The sequence below is a fragment of the Mus pahari genome, chromosome 3, assembly GCF_900095145.1.
Source record: "Mus pahari chromosome 3, PAHARI_EIJ_v1.1, whole genome shotgun sequence".
In the NCBI taxonomy this organism is placed as follows: Eukaryota; Metazoa; Chordata; class Mammalia; order Rodentia; family Muridae; genus Mus; species Mus pahari.
Window position 1 is genome coordinate 143,081,875 of NC_034592.1, and position 18,878 is coordinate 143,100,752.

Here is an 18,878-nt window from a genome sequence, read left to right on the forward strand (position 1 = left end):
TTGCAGAAACACTCCACAAAATACCTTGGGGTAACCTTATTGTGAAAGGAATATTTACCTCATTTGGAGAGGCTGTATTTCATGAATACACAGAACCTCTCTGTTCTCTTCCCACAATCACTAAAGAATCTAGATAAGGTCCTTCTTGCTCCCTGTGCCTTTGTCGACATTACTGTAGCCACTTCTGGAACAGGCTTGATGTGTTCCTGCCCTGCTGAGATCCTCTAGAAGGCACAGTAGGGATGTGTGCTGGAAGAAAGGGTGAGAGAGGAAAGGCAAGTCCGCCCCTGTCTTCAGTACCACATGCTTGACCTCAGTGAAAGAAGCACTGTAGCTGCCGTTCCTGGCTGAAGAGAGCTAATGGGAAGTGTCAGTAGTGAGGCAGCCAGGGCTGTGCATAGAAGGGGTTGTTGAGAACTGTTGGGACAGATGTGAGTTATGGAGCTTTTGTTTTACAAGACAGGGTTTCTCTGTACCCTTGGCTATCCTGGAACTTGCTCTGCAGACCAGGCTGGCCTCAAACTCATAAAGATCTGCCTGCCTCTGCCTCCCAAGTGCTGGGATTAAAGGTGTGTGCCACCACCACCCGGCAGGTACGATTTTTAACTTGAGTAAAACAAACAAACAAACAAAACAAACAAAACCCCTAAAGTTCCTTTAAGGGACTGAGAATGCAACCTACTTAAGGAAAGGAGCCCGGAGGTTATGATGTCAGAAGGGGTGGAGCCCTAGATAGGTTTGCAGGTCAGAGGACAAGGGCGTATACTGCAGGTTCGCTGAGGTGTGCACTTAGGAAGTGCTTGCTATGTGTACAGTTAACAACAGAGGAAATAAGGGTTGGAACACAGCTTGATGAATGGATTAAGCAGACACTTCAAGCCTAAATCTTTGTCTCCCTCTGTGAACGGAACATCACTATGCTTTGAAATGATGACTTGTAGAGTCAGTCATTTTAAGGAACAAATTAAAAGTGTGTTAGCACTTGGTACTAGCCTCCTAAGAATGCCCTCTGTTATTTTAATTAAATACATAGTCATGTGAGAATATTTTCTTTTAATTCCAGGAAAATGTTATCCCCTTTCCACAGTACTAGTTAGCACACATCGAGAGCCACTACTTTAGCTACTATAGAGCTCAACCACATGTGCCTCTCAGTCACCAAGCTCCATTACCACTTCAACCATATTATGACTGCTCTTATAATCACATCTCCCATTTCAACCACACAGCATTTTTGTCCTTTTGTGTTTAAGTGCTCTCTATTTTTCCTAAAGAGCTTGGTGCAGTGGTGCCCACTGGATGTCTCAATTCTTGGGAGGCTGGGGAGGCCTCAAGTTTAAGGCCAGTCTGGGTTATACAAACAAGACCATACCTGAAGAAAAATTCAGTGAACATAGCAGTGTACCTGCTTCCCATTCAAAGAAAGACTTGTCATCACTCCTGGAAGAAGAGTAAACAGGAATCCATCTGCCAGTCCGTAAGATGACAGAGCCACGAGGCTGAGGAGGAGCTCTTTGCAGAACAATGAGCATCCATTCCAGCATAGCACTGAACAACACAGTTCCCTGGAAGCTGTCGGAGGCTGTTCCCACTCCCACTTCCTTCCTGTTGCCTCCACAATGCTGACCTTAGGCTGCTCCCTAAAAAGTATTCTACCCACTAACCTATCAGACAGCACCCTAAAATAAATTCCAACCTAGCCGGGAAGCATAGTAGCTCACATTTTTAATCCCAGTGAGGTTGAGTGGCTGAGTCAGGAGAATTGCTAAATTCAAGATGAGCCTGGGCTACCAAGCTTTGACAAACATGTACAAAATAACTAAAATCAGAAAACAGAGGTAGTGAGATAGTTCTGTGGGTAAGGGTACTGGCTGCTAAACCTGGTGGCCCGAATTCTATCTCTAGGACCCACATGGTAACTGTAAGTAAAGAAGCTCACAATATGCTTACCACTGTTCTTTTTTTTTTTTTTTTTTAAAAAGATTTATTTATTTATTATGTGTAAGTACACTGTAGCTGTCTTCATATACTCCAGAAGAGGGCATCAGATCTTGTTAAGGATGGGTTGTGAACCACCATGTGGTTGCTGGGATTTGAGCTCAGGACCTTTGGAAGAACAGTCAGTGCTCTTAACCACTGAGCCATCTCTCCAGCCCCGCCACTGTTCTAAGTAGTTGTTAAACACAATGTGAGGTCAAGCCCACAGGCCAGAGGGGCAGCTGGGCAGTCTCTCCTTGACTCCAGGAACAGGCTTGGTATAAACTAAGGCTGAAGCATGAGTGTTTCCTGAAATAAGCCCCGATCTGGGCTAGTCTGGGTGACGTCACAGGCGAATGCCTCGTGTGGATGCTAGGGCACCTCCCAGACAGCACAAATGTATACACCTACGCATCCTTATATATGCTGAGCTGGGGGAAGCCCATACTGGCTACACCCTGTGTGTGCCCTACTTTTCCCAAACTTCCTTTGGTAGAAGGAGACACCTAAGGCCTGGGAAGCTAGGAAGAGGAAATGAGGCCCTGTTCCCCAATTATGGACCTGGCAAACAAACTGCTGTTAGAAGAAATTCATGGAGCCCCTGGGGGCGGGGGGTCTTGTTACAGACACAAAAGCGAAAAAAAGGTTTGGGCTGAACACAAGGAAACTCCCAGAAAATGGAATTTTAAAGCATACTACAACTTCTAGGCTGCTGGAGTTGGCACAGAAAACTCAACGATGATTACAACATTTTAAGAGGGTGTCTCCTGAGAGAACTGGCAAGACCAGGCAGGCAGGGAAAGGCCCTGCTCAGCTCCATCTGCCTTCTCTGTCTGATCATCCTGGCTGGCCATTCCCCTCCACTGAGTCAAAACCCCAGGGCCTTGGTACATGCTGTTATTCTTTCCTGGAAAGTACTTTCCTTTAGCCCACCCTTCAAAATACATATGTCCATCTTTTTACACCATTTGGCCTCTCTTGAAGTCCTACAGACATAGACATAGCTCCTCTTACTTAATGATTGGCCAGCTAGCGAATGGCCACCAGGATTACCTCTCACCCAGTGGGCTCTCTTGTGGAACACAAACACATGGACTCAGGTTCCCACTTATTACATAGCCTGACTTCAAGCCATGGGGCTCTGAAACCTTGATTAGAAGATAATTAGGATCATGAATTGTGCAAGCCAAGGTCGAGTTCAGTTTTTTCCTACATCAGAAGCCTGTCACTAGGTGGCAGTCAGTCTATCTCAACTCCCCAATCCCTCAGGACAAAGTTCCTCAGTAGTATACAGAATTCAGACGGTCTTGAGGACCACCCTCAAGGGAAAGAGAACGTCTGTCAGTCACTCTTTCAGCCTGACAAAGGGAAGGTGGCCCAGGTGGGTGGGTTGTCCGAACCCATACATCACAAATTCTAGTCTCAGGAATCCCAGGGGAGCGTTCCTGCATGCGGATGTTGTGTGGGACTTCTCACCTCTGAAATGCAGATAGCTGTCCAGAGCTGCAGGGTAGCTGTCCAACTGTCTGCTCATCACTGGCCAGACAGCAGGATCAAGGGATGCCCTCGGGTTTACCGGTGCTGTTCAGAGAACGGCCTTTGGAAGATTGGCAGGGGAAGGCAAGACAGGACTGCTGGGCCACGAAGCTGTGCTGATTTGAAGCACAGTGGGAATTCGCGGACGTAACTCGAAGGATTTAGTGGTAAATTCTGAAGCACAGATGCAGGCAAGACCCAAGAGGATAGTGTACACAGAGAGAAGATGGGCCCTGAGGATCGTGCGTAGAGTGGAGAGAGTCCCAAAGGCAGGAGGGAAGAGCCTCAGTGGATTACCTAGGGGTGAGGCAGAGAAGAAAAAAGGTTCTTGGCAAGGTGTGGGGCCTTCCAAACTCAGGAGTTCACTGCCATACAGAGAAGGTGTAGCCGGTGAAAGGGGCCATGTGATGAGGATGGCAAGGCTGTGGCGCAGATGACCAGATGCCTGGGTCCGGAGGTCGGGGGAGACCCAGGATTGGCGTCACCTGTGTCTGCTCTGAGGGGAAGCCACCGGGCAACTGGCCCAGCACGAGGAAAACGAGGCCGAGGACAGCCAGAGCTTCGGAGACTATGTGCAGGTAGGGTGCGGGCGGAGCGTGAGGAGGGCAGAGGCTCACGCGAGAGGCCTCGAAGGCCACCGGACCCGCGTCCGAGGGTCTGAGGGCCCTGCCCGCACCTGCGTGGCCCCTTGCCCAGAGGCCACCCTCCAAGGCCACCCTAGGACCCGTCCGCTCAGCCCTTGCCAAAGACGTCTGCGCAGAGGGGGCGTGGCGGGCGTGCTGTCACTCACGGCCCGTTAGCCAATCCACGGATGCGCCCCTCCCCGGAGAGGGGGCGCGGAGGGCCCGCCCCCGCCGCCACCACGGGTGTGAGGCGGCCAGCCTGGCGCGGCTCCCTCTGCCCGGCAGCCTTCCCAGGTAACCGGGTTCGGCGGGAGGGCCGGGGGTCGCGCGGCCCCCTCGCTCCCTGGGAGGCGTGCACACTGCCGCGGCGGGGCCCGTGCGGGCCGGAGGCCCGTGCGCGCGTCGGACTGACGGGCCGCAGCCTGTGGGCGGGGTTGCGTGCGTGACGGGCGGCCGTGCCCCGCGGTGTGTCAGGCCTGCGCAGGGAAAGCTCGGCAGAACCGAGGGGTCCGGGTCCGCCTGCTGCGGCCTGCCCCGGGTCGCGGGGCGCAGGCGCGGCGGTGGGCGGGGGTCGTCCCCGGGAGCGCCTTTGTTCCCGGCGCGCTGAGGGCGGAGCCTCGCCCCGTCCCGCCCCCGCGCTCAGTCCCCGCCCCGCGTCCGCCCGCAGGAGCTGCCACCGGGTCCCGCTCGCCTCCCCGGCCGCCGCCGCCTCCGCCGCCCCTGGCCCGCCGGCTTGCGTCGCCGAGGTCGCTGCAGCATGGCGGGAGTCGTGACCCCCTGCGCCAACGGCTGCGGGCCCGGCGCGCCCTCGGAAGCCGAGGTGCTGCACCTCTGCCGCAGCCTCGAGGTGGGCACCGTCATGACTTTGTTCTACTCCAAGAAGTCGCAGCGGCCAGAACGGAAGACCTTCCAGGTCAAGTTGGAGACGCGCCAGATCACATGGAGCCGCGGCGCGGACAAAATCGAGGGGTCCAGTAAGTGCGCCCCACTCCGGCCTGCCTCGCGCCTGCCCGCCTCCCAAACACTTGGGCAAACTTTCGGGCCTCGCGCCTGGCGCCCCGTCTCCGCCCAGTCCCTGGTGATCACTGGGGCGGGTGGAGGGGGGCATCCGGGTCTTGGATCACCTGATAGGACACCCCCCTCCCCCAGCAGGGGGAGTGTTCCAGGCACTTTGCCCTGAGGCCTAAGAGTCCTCACTGGTTGGACAAGTGGAGTGGGATTCCGGCCCTTAGAATAGGGCGGCTGTCAGCGACTGTGAGGGGAAACCAAGGCAGGGACCCCCCCCCCCCCATCCAACCTGAGAACCTGGGGAACCGACAAGATCTTCCTGCCCACTGCCATTTCTCCAGAGTGTGCTGTCTGTGAAAACTCTTTAAGAGCTCCCGGATGGGCTCATTGGAATCCTCATGTAGATCTTAGGCAGATGTTGGGGTAGGGCTGGTTGTCGAGCAGAGCGGGCCTACTCATCTCCCTCTTAAAGATAGGGGAGAACGTGGTCCTTTGGGAGGGTGGGGTACAGAAGCTAAAACAGTGGCTGCTTTGCCCCGTGAATGCTTTTTTTTGTCCCAAATCTGAATTTTGGATGTCCATGTTGCTAGGCAGCCATCCCAAGCCAGAGTCAGGGTTCCTGGTCCAACTCCCAGGCTCCTTTGCCCTTGCAGCATATAACAAGGAGCTTGCATTCAGAAAGGTTCCCTGGCCTTGGGGTTCTCCTCTCCAGAGCTGACAGCCAGTTTGAGGTCCAGTCCTTTGTGTTAGATGTTCTAGTGAGCACAGGGTAGCCTAGAGTTGCTCCTCTGGTTTCCTGTTGTAGCCTTCCCAGACCTGAGTTTGGTGGGTTTACACCAGTCTCTGGTGGACCTAGTAAGTCAGGGGTTTTGAGAAACCTCAGCTCTTTCTGATAGTCATTTTCCTCGGTGTGAGGCAGGATGAGGAGATGGTGTCCATGTCTTTGCAACTCCAGGCTTTGAGATGTTTCTTGCAAGAACCCCCAAAGAGACTATAGTTGAAGAGACTTAGCCTAAGAACCAGGTCTGTGTTAGAGAAGGGGGGGGGTGGTGGTGTCAGGAAGTAACAACAGAGAGTAGGTCCCACAGATCTTCCTGAGTATGGTGTACATGTGTGTAGATGGGTGAGGAGATGAGGAGGAAGGAAGGTTTTTGTGGTAAGACAGCCATAGAACTGGCCCTTAACCATCACCAGTGGCCATCAGCCCTGGCCTCCCCTGGAAGAACATTTCAGTGATTTTCAGCGTTGGGGGATGGTACTGCAGACAGTTCTGGTAGTCCTGAGACATCACTCAGACATCAGGTTGCAGGCATGGCATTTTATGTTTGTAGTATTTCCTGTGTTTAAGTGGTGGCATTAGTTCCCCGGTAGCTAGCTCTTGGTAACAACTGCATTGTAAATGGTGTGCGTGACCAGTAGGCAGTATGTGTAGCCCAGTGGTGGAAGACAGGTATGCATTTGAAGCCAGTATGTTAGTTGTATGTCACCCAGCCAGGTACTTTCCTAATTTCAGCCTTGGTTCCTCTGTAAGTTTGTAGAAGTATATTTACTATAAATGGCCACTTTTGGAAGTGAGATAGTTGGTGTAAAGTAAGCAGACTAAATATGTAATAGATGTGAGCGGAGATGTTACAGAAGTTTAAAAACCAGTTATTAGTAGCAGTAGCTGTGGTAGATGCTTGTCCTCCTAGACCCTGGGATGGGGCTTCTGAGGGAGGTCTAATGTGGCTGTTAAGAGAAAGAAAGGGCTTGGAGGGAGGAGGGCCGAGAGAGGTTCACATTCTCCGTAATTCATTACCCAGGAAAAAAGAGGAAACTCTTATTTTGCCATACATCGTTTACCTATCTGTTCACCTGTCATGTAGAATGAGTTTCTGTAAAGAACATGTTTGGAGTTTTGTACATTGGATGTTATTGTGAGTTGGGGCCTGGACAGAAAGAAGGGACTTAGAGACAGAACCATCCAGTCCGTTTTGTCTCTCTTGGGTCTTTGAGGGTGGGTGGCAGGAATATAGAGGACATCCCCTCCCCAGACCCACAAAAGTCACCCAGAGATATGAATGTTTTCATTGGGCCCAGCCCTGTGATTTTTGGGGTCCAGAATGAAGGCTGCAGACTAGCCTGTGTGGACTTAACACCTTGTAAGTGGAACCCACCACTGAAGCCCTGTCCCACGTCTGCCAGGATGCACCTCACTGCCTTTGTGGGTCCCCAAACCTGCAGCCTCCTGCAGATTGCCAGCTGGGTCCCCTACTGTCTGGTCGCTTGTTCAGATGCCTCAGGTATTTGACTTTTTGCTGATAACCTTATCCCTGCCCGAAGCCAGGCCAGAGAGAAAGACTATCGCTGCCTGCCCTCAGGGTGCTCACAGAACCCAAGGACAGGCTGACTGCCATTTCCTAAATCTTGAGTTCTCTCACTGTGACACTTGTGAAACTAGCTAGCACCTTCTGATGTCTAAAGCGGCGGTCTGGCTTGAGATGTGCTCTGGTGCTGTTTGGTTGTGTGACTAGTCAGGCTGGCGTCTGGCATTTATGTTGTAGAATGTAGTGAGTTAAAAGCAGCCATAGACTTCCTGCCTGGTGCTAAACAGACTTTTCACTCTTACTGCAGGCTGGTCCTCAGAGGACCCTGCTCCCAGGTTGTGGTGGAGTTTGGCCTTGGTCTCGTGTTTTCTGTAGCCTTTGTTGCCCCTTGTGAAGAGAAACCTCCATGTTTAGGTGGTATTTACAGGCAGAGACCTCCATTTGCATAGTAGACGCCCTCCTAGGCGTTGGCTCCGTAGCTTTTCATCTGTAATGCCTGTAGTGAGATAGCTCAGACCTATCCTTAGCAAGGTTGTCCAGTTAAGGCCACTGTTGGCATAGTAGCGCCAGTAGAGACTCTAAAGGTATGCTGTTGCTGTGGTGAAGATTGCAGTTCTGAGGGGCTGGCTCTGAGGGTGACTCTGTGGCACCTAAGAATGGTCTGCACATGTCCCTCAAGGATTCCTTTTTGCTGGCTCACAGAGAGCAGCAGAAGCTTAGGCCTGGACCTCCAGAGCTAGCCATTCCCATCATGTGTTTCCTCTTTGACTGTCATTTTTCCAGGGGAAGTTAGACCTCTTAGTGTTTCCTTGGCACCTCCGGCTTGCCTGCTGTGAGAGTTTTCAGGTCCCCTGAACCTGCTTCATAAATGACTAGCAAAGTTGAGCAAACATAGTATCAGGAAGCCCAACACTCCAGCTTCTCCCCCGGACTTTGTGTCTGGATGGGGAGGTCTGCATAGATGCACATAGACTTGACTTGGAGTTTAGAGAGCTTGATCACATTGCTTCAAGTGGCCCTTTGGAATTATGGGCATTTATTTGTTCAGTAAACATTGTTTGTACACCCCTCATTTGACTTGTGGAGGAGACAAGACCAGAATGAGCGCAGAGTAGTAAAGCCCTGGGCGGTGAACACACACTGTCTGCAGCTCGCCTGCTCTGTGATCACCAACGGACTATGTGTCCTTCTGAGCTTCTTATCTGTTCACAGCACCGACTTCATGGTTCCTAACGAGGCTTGGAGGAGTGTTTGTGTAAAGTACTTGGCACCTAGGGTGGTATGGTGAACATGCTTAATGTGTGGAATCTGACAGGAGAGAAATAGGATCAAGTCCCCAAGAGGGCCAGGTTAGAATAGATGTGTCTGTTGTGGTCAGGGGCTGGTGCCTGTTCACCAAGTCCTTTTTTTTTTTTTTTTTTTTTTTTGGTTTTTTTCGAGACAGGATTTCTCTGTGTAGCCCTGGCTATCCTGGAACTCACTTTGTAGACCAGGTTGGTCTCGAACTCAGAAATCCACCTGCCTCTGCCTCCCAAGTGCTGGGATTAAAGGCTCAAATCCTTTGATGAAGGGTGTGAAGCTGCAGTTCTCAGCAGGGCCTCTGTCTGTGGTCAGGGCTCTCTACTACCTTGGGCATTGGTGTGGAGAGAAGGCAGTTAGTTGGCTGAGAGTGGCTGCTTGGACATCAGAGTTTGTCTCTAAGCCAGTTCAGCACTTGAGTTGGCCTCACTGTCTGAATGATAGGGGAGGCCCAGTCTTCCAGGAAGTGCTGTGACACAGCCCAGAATGGCAGGGCTACATCCGCTTCTGTTAACTCAGAGTGTTTCTTCTCACTCTCTCCTTTCCTATGGGAAGGGTTTCAAGGTCAGTGTATCCTTCACTGAGTACACTGGAGGAAGTGGTAAGGCCGGAGGTCATAGAAGCCTGCCGTTGAGTCTTGCTGTTAGGAGACTGACTCTCCCTTCTCAGGAGAGGTGTTGGGGAGGAGGACGTGAACGTTTTGGTGTACCATGTAGCCATGTAGAGTGCTCCATGACCTTGGATAATGACAAGGGAAACCTAGTGTCCTTGGGCAGCTAATCCTACCCTCCTGGTAGCTGAGCCGTGAACACCCAAATGTGTGGCTAGAGGCAGTGTGTCCTTGTGACCCTGGGTAAGTTACTTTCTATAGAACAATTCTTTGCCAGGTACGGCAAGTTCAAGGCCATCTTGGCTACATACTGAGTTACATATAGACCAGTCTGGGCTACAAGGTGAGAGTTCAGTCTCAAAAAACAAAAAGCAGACAAAAAAATTTTTTTCTTCCTCATGGAGTTGACAGGCTAAAATTAATAAAGTAAGAGTGCGTCTAAGCATGAGAGGTGTTTGAGAAATGACCAGCAGCATGTTTGACACCTGGGACCCTTAGTCATGCCTTCCCTTTGCCCTCTTGTTAGTTAACAGCAGAGTTCTGCTTACCACTGGGGTGTGGCTGGAAGCCTGTTGTCTCCTTGAGTTTGGATACGAAGAAGGATGGATCTGGTGTTTGAGTAATGTTCTGGGAGTGCATGGTGCGCTTTCTCACCCTCTGCAGTGGCTCTGCGCTTCCAGAGAAACCAGGAGTTAATTGTCCCTATCAGGAAACAAAGGTCCCAGAAGTGAAGTCATGGAGCATAGTTTAAGTGATTTAAGGGATTTCTGATTTTTGCTATAGTATTGTTTATTCTCCTAGTCTAGGTTGTAACAGTAAGGTGGACTGTTGTGTAGATACTCGACCTCTGTTCTATACTCTGGTCACATGGGTTTATCCAGCCCAGGCTTTCATCGGTGGACAAGCTAGACTCAGTGCCACTATACCAGTCTCCAGACTTGTCCTGGGCATGGTCCTTAGATGGATGGCTTGGTACTGTCTGACATAGAGGCCAGAGCACCTCATCCCCGGACTTAGCCCTACTAGTCCATGGTAACAGCCTATTAGTACCTATGCAGAGAGAGGGTCACAGGGTTCCAGGTGCAGCAAGAAGCACCTTCCCAGGCTCCCCTCACAACAGAGTCCAGCGTACCTCCATTTCTGTGTCCCTATATCCATCCATCAGGTGTCGGGTGGGCCTAGCTGATGTTCTGGGCACACCTGGCTGGGTGAGGTTTCCTCTGCTTCTGCCAGTTTATGTATGGTAGCACTCAACTAGGTTGCCTTCATGCCAGCCTAGCCACTCTTTAAAAAGGAAGGGAGGGGAGAGGCTGGAGAGATGGCTCAGTGGTTAGAGCACTGACTACTCTTCCAGAGGCCCCAGGTGTGAATCCCAGCACAGTCATCTGTAACCTTAGTCCTAGCAGGAAACCTGATGTCCTCTTCTGGCCTCTGTAGGCACTCATACGGTCATGTGTTCAGGCAAATATTCATACGTATAAAATAAAAATAAATCTCAATAAAAAAGAACTGTGGCTTCCTTGGGCCTCACTGGATCACTGAGCAAGCAAGGTGCCACGCGTGCTCTGGCTTCTCACTGTGGCAAGCACTGTAGAGTCTCGTAGTGAACATACAGTTAGGGCAGAAACAGACAGACAAATAATTACAGGGTGTGGTGACTGCTGTAAGGAAACAAGCATAGGCCGCTCTGTCAGAAGGATGGTTGAGGGCATGCTGCCGACCTCACATTGGTGGCATAAAGGTTCATTTGTCCTTTATGTTACATATACTATCCATCTAAGCCACATCACTGTTTGGAGGGTGGCCCAGTGGTCTAGGTCAGGTCTGTAGGTCAGGTCTGTAGTGTAGATCTGAATGGACACTGTGGGCAGACTAAGCTAGAGAGGAATTTGGAGTCTAGTGGCTAGAAAGGAAAGGTTTCTCTGTAAAGCTGGGTACAGTGTGTGTGACCTTCGAGAGACAGCACTCAAGACTCTGAAACCCTCCTATAATGACCCCCTTAGCCTTGCTTGAGCCCCCTGAGCATCATCTGTTGTGATCTTAGTGTTTCTCCTGTAGCCTCAGAACCAGAGCTTCTTATAGCATCTTATCATGGTTGCTCCCACAGCTCCAGAGAACTGGAAACTCAGGCTTCTAGAGGCTTCAGAGAATCTGTTTTTGGCCCCCTGAGAGCAAGAAGTACTGGGCCATGAGCTGAGTGCTGGAGAGCTGTGGGGAGAGTTGGTGGGCACCATGGGGTTGATCTCAAGAGTCTCTACCTGCATTCCTGGCTCAGCCCTTGGTGCTCTCATGTTCTCCTTTCAAGAAGAGGTCTGAGGTAGTGCTGGGCTAGCCTTTGAGAGGCTGTAGTGGCTTTGTGCCTGGCACAAGTATTTGCAGTTTACTCTTACCTCCCAGGAACCAGGCCCATCCTGGGGGAAGCAGGGAGGAGCTCCTTTTTATAGCTGCATGGAGACTTTGTGTATAGGCTCTGCTGCTTCCTTCCGGCTCCTGCCCTTCCCGTGCTGGCCAGAGGCCTTTGCTTCAGCAAAATTCAGGAGTAAATGGGCGAGGCTTTCTCCAGCAGAAGACTGGCATCTCCTCTATTGAGCCCAGATCTGGCAGAGAGGAGTTGGGTAAGCAAGAAAAAGAGATGGCCCAGTCCTTAATCCTGGGGAGTTTGAAATCCAGAAGCAGATGGGATACCAGGACTCACAGGAGACAGCACTGACTTAGAGTGCTTAGGGCTGAGCCCAAGGGCCCAGATCTTTCCCTGGCAGCCTATCCTTTACTGTATAGGCTCTTCCCCTACTGATTGACACATCAGCACAGGGTAGAGGCTCCTGAAGTAAAGCAGAACATAGACACGGAAGAGTGTACAGTCCAACCAGTGAGAGAACTCATATACTACTTGTTTGTGGATATAATTTTTCTTCAGCTCAAGTTGGGTATTCATTTCGGGTTGACTTCCTGGAGATGTAGGTGAGTTAAAAGTCTTATACAGTGATTCTTGGGGACATGTGTACCTGAGCGTTAGAGTCCTTGTCTTGGCCATAGCTGTGATAAGAGTACGGCCTTGACAATATAATTTCTGGCTGTGTAGGTAGATGTAAGTGTATGCTGGGGCCATTCCAGCCTCAGGCCTAAGTTCATAGAGTGGTTAGCCTGAGAAAGCAGAGGAAAGCCTTTGTTATCCGTTAGCCCACAGGTTTCTCAGCCTCAGGTGGTGGTAGGTCAGCACAGGTGTAGAGTTCCGTCCCTTGACAGGTTAGGGGGTTGGCACAGGCAGTGACGGTCCTTCTCTAAGGCTCTGTAGACCACGTAATGGCCTCACCTGATACCTTACATACAGCTTTTCTCTTCCCACCCCAGTCACTTTCTCATCCAGAACAGTAAAAGAGTGCGATGTGCTTGTGTTCTTGGGACCACTTAGCATAGCTACCAGGGAGGTTCAGAAGGTGACAGTGGCACTTTATCAGTTTTGTGGCAGGCCCCTTGAGCCCAGCAGTGACATGAGAGCACTTGGTTCCAGACTGCTTCTGAGCGGTTGTCCTGATTTCTACTCTGAGAACTGGCCTGCACTAGAAACATGAAGTTCATCCTAGCATGGATGTATGTTGGTGGGGAATTGGGTGAGTGCTTCACCGTAACTGTGGGTGGGCTCACAAGGTAGTTGAAGACCTTTCTCTGGGACTTTGCTTTTCTAGGAAGCAAAAGGGGAGTAGCTTTGGCTGGCAGGACTGAAGGATTATGGCAGAGGCTATGGAGGGGCTGGGCCATGAAGCTCCAAAGCAGGGGAACCTCCTGGGGTATAAAGAAATAGGTCTGTGGTCACCAAGCCTCCAACTTGATGACTCCCTTTGTCATTGGGAATTAACCTCTGTGACCTTCTGTTGTATAAGCAAGAGGTAAGAGAATATGCTGAGTATTTTGGCAAGGGAAACTACCTCCACCTCCCCAACCCCCCCTCCCCCCTCTCTTCTTCAGCCTGAAGCTGCTTTGTTTGCTTTGTGGTAGGGAGAGCCCAGATTTTCCCTTCTCCTTCTGACCAGGGCTTGTCGTCTGCCCTTTGGGAGGGGCATGCATAGGCAGGGCAGCAGAGAGGCAGCAGTCAGCTGAGGATGTGAGGTTGGTCAGCCGAGAAAGACGCTCATTATAGTTTTCTTTCCTTGTACACTTGTTAAGTTTCTGCTAGGTATGGAGTAGTGAAGATGATAGACATGGTTCGTGTCCTCAAGGAATTTACAAAAAACAGCCAAACCGCCTTAGAACATACATAGAACTGAGAGCTAGCTCGATCAGTGGGTAAAGATACTTGCCATGCAAGCCTGACAACCTTGGATCACTGGAACCCATAGCTGTCCTCTGGCCTTCCCAAGTGTTATGGGATGTGTGCACCCTTACACATTACATGTACACACACATACGCACATACACACAAATAATAATAATAGAATATATATGTGTGTGTGTGTGTGTGTGGCTTTTATTATGAGTGCCATAAAGCAGCCTGGAGCCCTGCCATTCTCCTTGTGTTGCTCCGACTTGGCTGCTTCCCACAGGGATCCCAAGGCAGTGCAGAGCACAAGCCAAGGGCGCATCAGCTTGACTTTGAGATATCGTTGGCTCTGCCACTTGCCAACTGTCACCTTGGGTAGGATCATTAACCACTCTCTGCTCAGTGTCCTTGCTTGGGGAATGGGAACCCTAAGACTTGTTTTACAGTACTGGTTGTAAGGATGAAACAGCTCAGTTTAATTAAGAGCTTGATGTAATATGTGTAGCAAACATGCCAGAGATGAGTGACAGGACACCAGATGCCACTGCTGCTGCTGCCCTCCCCACCTGCAGAGGCATCGGCCTCATCCTCTGTGCTTTGTAGTTTCTGAGAACTGTCTGCAGGCTGTTTAACACAGCCTGTTAACACGGGCAAGCCCAGCCCTTCCTCCGTGGTGGAGCTCTCCCTCCTCGTTTATGCCCTTCTTACAGCTGTTCATTATGAATAACAGTCAGCTGGGCTGGCAGGGTTGGACTAACGAGAAACAGAAATCAAAAAAACTTGAGAACGAGTATGTTTTGAGGTCAGTATACAACTTGGGGGAGTTGGTTCTCTCCTTGTACCATGTGGGTCCGGGGGATTGAACTCGGGTCGTCAGGCTTGGCAGCCGGTGTCTTCTGCTGAGCCATTTTGCTAGGCCTGAGAGAAGAGAATCTTGCTGGGTGGTTGTGAAGTTTACAGTTCATATTGTTGGTATACCCAGAGGAGCATAGCCAGAAGCCTAGGGTTTTGGGTGAGAGAAGATAATATTTGCTTTGAAGTGTGTGTGTGTGTGTGTGTGTGTGTGTGTTTCTCAGGTGGAGAGATAGGAATAGGAAATAAGCAGTTGAAGTGTGGTGCCAGACATTTGGAGACTAGAGATGTTTTGTGAGTTGTCTATATAACAGAAGGAATTAAAGCTGTGGACATTAGTATCATTGAGGAGAAAGCAGAGCACAAGAACAGAGGACTGTGGCCCATGTTTAATTGGGTCGGCCTTTAGCACACAAAGAAGCAGGAAAGGCTGGGTAAGGTTGTGTGGAAAAAGTCAAGAGCAGAACACCAAATAGAAGGGAGGTTGTGCACACAGAGCACCACAGATGTCTCCCTACCGCTCCATTCTTTGTATGACCTCAGAGTTATCTGCTTCCCCATCTGTTTCCTCCATCAGGCTGGGATTTTCTGAAGGGCAGGAACTCAGTGCCCATTGATCTGTTTCCCCAGGACCCAACTTAGGGCCTGGGGTAGAGCAGATAGATGTCTGGTAACTAACAAAAGTCATGAACCGAGTAAATGAGCTTCAGGTGACTGAGGTCTCTTCTGACTCTGTGTTCCCTGTGGGCTCTTCTTTCCCTTCCTTCCTTCCTCCTTCCTTTGGGACTTATCTATGCTGTTACCACTTGAAATAAGCTATGTTTTAAGGAAGAGGGCTGCCTGGGCAGTGTGAACCCTTCTGTGACCTCCTGACCTCCTTTCTCTTTCTCTATGTACCCATTATCAGTGTGGGTACTGCCATGAGGACTCTCCAGAACCCCCATCTGCCATGAATCACCATTTGATTCGATAGACCCATTGGGTCCCATCCCTCATTTGCCTAAACAGGAAAGTCATCTAGAATCTGGTCTCTAGGTGTGGCCTTGTATATTGGTGAGGATTGTGCACTGAAGCAATTTGTACAGAGCACTGCAAGTCCCATGTGCTAGGGGGCCGTGGACCTCTATCCAGCTGTCTGAATGGCTGTTTCCTGTTTACCAAGGTAGGAAAGAAGCTGAATGCAGAGTTAGGCTGAGCTTCTCTTGGACAGGTTGGAGGCAGTGTCTTGTGAGTGAGTGTAAACTGGTTTGGCTAGGGGTCACTGAGGGGGGGTTACTGTTCCTTTCTTCTACAGTTGCTGGTGTGCAGCAACTGCTTGCTGCACAGGCACAGGAAGGAGAGTATGTCTTGGCACCACCTTCTCTGCCATGTGACCCTGTGGGGGATATTCATCTGTGGGACTGTTTGGAAAGTGGCTTTGTTGGAGGTGGGAATGCTAGGACAGGAGTGCTGGCCCAGAGCCATGGGTCTAAATTAAGGTTTGGGGTTTTGTGACTTGGCTCCCCAGCCTGTGTACTAAAGACCTCTAAAAAGATTTAGTGTCCCATTCTTTTTATTCTCCTTCTCTGGTGTTCCTGCTGGTGAACTCTGACGGGTTTATAGAATACTTACCAACAACATCCATCTGCAGTGGGTGCACAGCGTGGTTGTCCCACTGTGATGGGCAAGAGAGCTGATGACAGGCATGTGCCTAGCCTGATGTCTGGGAAGAGTCTGCTTTCAGGAACCAAGCACCAGAAGAGCCATCTTCCCCCCTTTTCAGGCTGCAGACTGGCTGGCAGCTACTTAGCCTGTCCCTGTGACAGCACTGTTTCTTCTGCTTACTGAGTGAGTTGAGTCCTGTCTGAGGTGTAAGAACCTGTTCTACAGAAGAAGCAGGCTCTCACCCAGCCCTGAGTGCCACCTTCATGGCTGTCAGAGTGTTTGGGGTTAGTTCTCACCTGGAGTGCCCCAGATGAGAAGTCTTTTAGAGGGACACTGGCATGTCTAAAAGTTTCTTGCTGTCTGTGTGAGCATCGTCCAGATGCTACATTCTGAGTAAGGCTGATCTCTAGTCTCAGGGTCTCGAGTTAGGAATCTGTCCCTGGGTTGAGGAAGGCAGAACAGAGAGGAAAGGAGATGGAAAGGGAACATTAGCCTTCCCAGAGTTCCTGCCTCATCATACAAACTTTGATTTTACAAATTTAGTCTTTTATCATTTGCCTCAGATCTTAGAGAGGCAGCAAGTACATTTCAACTCCTACCAAAGCCAAAATAGAAGATTGAAATGATGGGACAGATGAGGGCTGGTGTCCCCAGTGGATGTTTGGGTAGTGGGCACCCCTAACTTATTTTGTTGATCCAGAAAGGAAAATAGTTAGTTCATCTTTGCAATTTCAGATCTTCCCCCCCCCCCCCGGACTATACCTGTGGGATACACATGCCTACACTGTGGGGTTTGCTGTAGACTCAGGAAGTAGTATCTTAGCTCATCTTTACATATACTACTTTGTGAGACCTATTCCCCACAGGTCCTCATCCTGTAAGGCCTGTTGAGAGCTGGGAAATAACTGCTTGGATTCTTTCCTGGTGGCCTTTATCTTCAGGAAAACTCATAGAGGTTTGAGTTTGCCCTAAGGGCAGAGCCCTGGCAGGCAGCTGTGCCATCTCCCCCATGGCTGTTCCCTGTCAGTAACACCAGGCACACAGACAGGTGCTTATCAGTAAGGCCCTTATCTTGTGAAGTGAGAAGAATTCAGTTTTCCAGCTTGGGAAACTGAATCTGAAAGAATGACGGACTACTAGAACCTCACAGGTGGAATTGAAGAGCCCTGTGGTTCTTGGTTCTTCCCGCTAGGGCTGGCAGCTTTAGGAACAGATATCTGATCAGGGCAGACTTTGTGAGAGCACAGGAGTAGGAAGGTCTCCACTGGGGCACTGAGGAGCACAGACCACCAGGATTCTGCCTGGTATACTAGACTGTCTGGCCTTAGAGCTACCGTGTGATGTTAGTCCCTGGCATAGGTGTAGGTGGTTCTTCATTATTCAGATCTTTTTGAGAAGAGCCTGTCATGGTAGCTCACCTAGCGATGTCAGCACTCTGGAGGCTGAATTTGGAGAACTGCAAGATCCAGGGCTATCTATCTCAAAAAAGACAGAAACAGAAGTAACAAAAGAAAAACCAAGTCTTGATTTCATTTTAACAGTGTATAAAGATTAAGTGTAAAGGACTGGGCGTCCCTTGCTTCCGAGGCAACCCAGGCCATTCCTAAGGCCTGGGTAAGCCTTCTGGCTCGGCTCAGAGCTCTTGTCCTTGGAGGACTGCCTGTATCACAGCTCCTGACAGGTTGTGCTAGCTAGCTATGGCCATTCAGGTTATTGTAAGCCTGAAGTTGGGCCATTGTTGCATCACGGTCCCCGGTTGTGGAAATCTGCCCTTGTTTCAGCACATATCTTCTTTTCATTTCCCAGCCTCTGGACATCAGGGCCTCTCCAAATGCTGTTCTCCCATAGTTGTTAGGAAGAAGGGAATGCTAGCTCCAGGGTCTTCCAGGCATAGGGAATGAATATCTAAGCAGTTGTGAATGCACACACACATGTACTTACACACACAGTCATTCCTGACATACAGACAGTGGCTGGGCTGGCAGTCTTCCTCTTCTGCAACTGAGGCAGAGGTTGTATCTGATGAGTTAGTCTCTTCCCTGTGGTGGCAGTTTCTGGGAATGAGCCTGGGCTCTGTCTGTCTGTCTGACCTGACACACAGGCTGTGCTCTCATGGCCTAGAAGGCTATTTTCATTGCTGTCAGTCCTTCTCATCTGACTTCATAGACTTAGGGTATCAGGGTCATGCTGAGTCTTCTTATGGGAGGAGGAGGAGGAAGGAGGGATCAGTGTGACTGGAGGTCAGTGTGACTTAGGAGAGGGATGCCTCCCTGCCCTGGGCCTTTCTGCTTCCTATTTAATCGTATTCCTGTTCTAACTTAGACTCTGTGCAAATGTGTCTAGAACACAGAGCAGGCTAGAGCTCACCTGGGCCCACTGGCTCTGTGCACATACACACACCATCCATGTGTGCACGTATATATGTAGGGGAAGCACATATGGCCTACCCATGAGCCTTAGACAGACTTTATAGCTACCTGTCTATTGTGTATACACCTTATTGTGTACAGTCTGTGGGGGCAGCATCAAGAAAGACCTTAACTGTGGATCATGTAGGTGTGTGTGTGCATGCACACACATGGGTGGATGTGTAGGAGGGGAATGATAGCTTTGCACTGGAAGAATATTCTAGTTTCTGTTTCAAAGGGCAGAGTTTTTGGTGGTTGTGTGGTGTGTGATGTAGGCATTTCCTCCTAATGGTAGCTCTTCCACCTTTAGAAACTGTGTTATCAAGTTGTGGGTTTGTGACCCAGCTCTCCACCCTC

At 50.3% G+C, this 18,878-nt stretch overlaps 2 protein-coding genes across 2 annotated transcripts in view; one reads left to right on the plus strand and one right to left on the minus strand.

Moving 5' to 3' along the window:
• Positions 1 to 3,875: 3,875 nt before the first annotated feature.
• On the minus strand, positions 3,876 to 4,895 carry LOC110318058 (translation initiation factor IF-2-like). Its single transcript, XM_021192808.1, has 3 exons — positions 4,814 to 4,895; positions 4,304 to 4,739; positions 3,876 to 4,230 (listed from the first exon to the last, which is right to left on the minus strand). The coding sequence occupies exons 1-3, from the start codon at positions 4,893 to 4,895 to the stop codon at positions 3,876 to 3,878; spliced, it is 873 nt and encodes a 290-aa protein (XP_021048467.1).
• The window catches only part of Plcg1 (phospholipase C gamma 1), a 31,950-nt gene continuing 17,448 nt past the window's right edge, over positions 4,377 to 18,878 (plus strand). Inside the window, exons 1-2 of the mRNA XM_021195159.2 lie at positions 4,377 to 4,430; positions 4,804 to 5,110. Of these exons, the coding sequence (XP_021050818.1) occupies positions 4,894 to 5,110 (217 nt within the window). The 5' untranslated portion in view covers positions 4,377 to 4,430; positions 4,804 to 4,893. The remainder of the gene's footprint in view (positions 4,431 to 4,803; positions 5,111 to 18,878) is intronic.

Bases quoted from the DNA above. Each gene is read 5' to 3' on its own strand.
- LOC110318058 (XM_021192808.1), bottom strand. From the start codon at position 4,895: ATGCTGCAGCGACCTCGGCGACGCAAGCCGGCGGGCCAGGGGCGGCGG. The intron at 4,740-4,813 runs GTGGCAGCTCCT...CTCCGCCCTCAG, and splicing joins GGGGAGGCGAGCGGGACCCG to CGCGCCGGGAACAAAGGCGC. The intron at 4,231-4,303 runs GTGAGTGACAGC...GACGGGTCCTAG, and splicing joins CGTGGATTGGCTAACGGGCC to GGTGGCCTTGGAGGGTGGCC.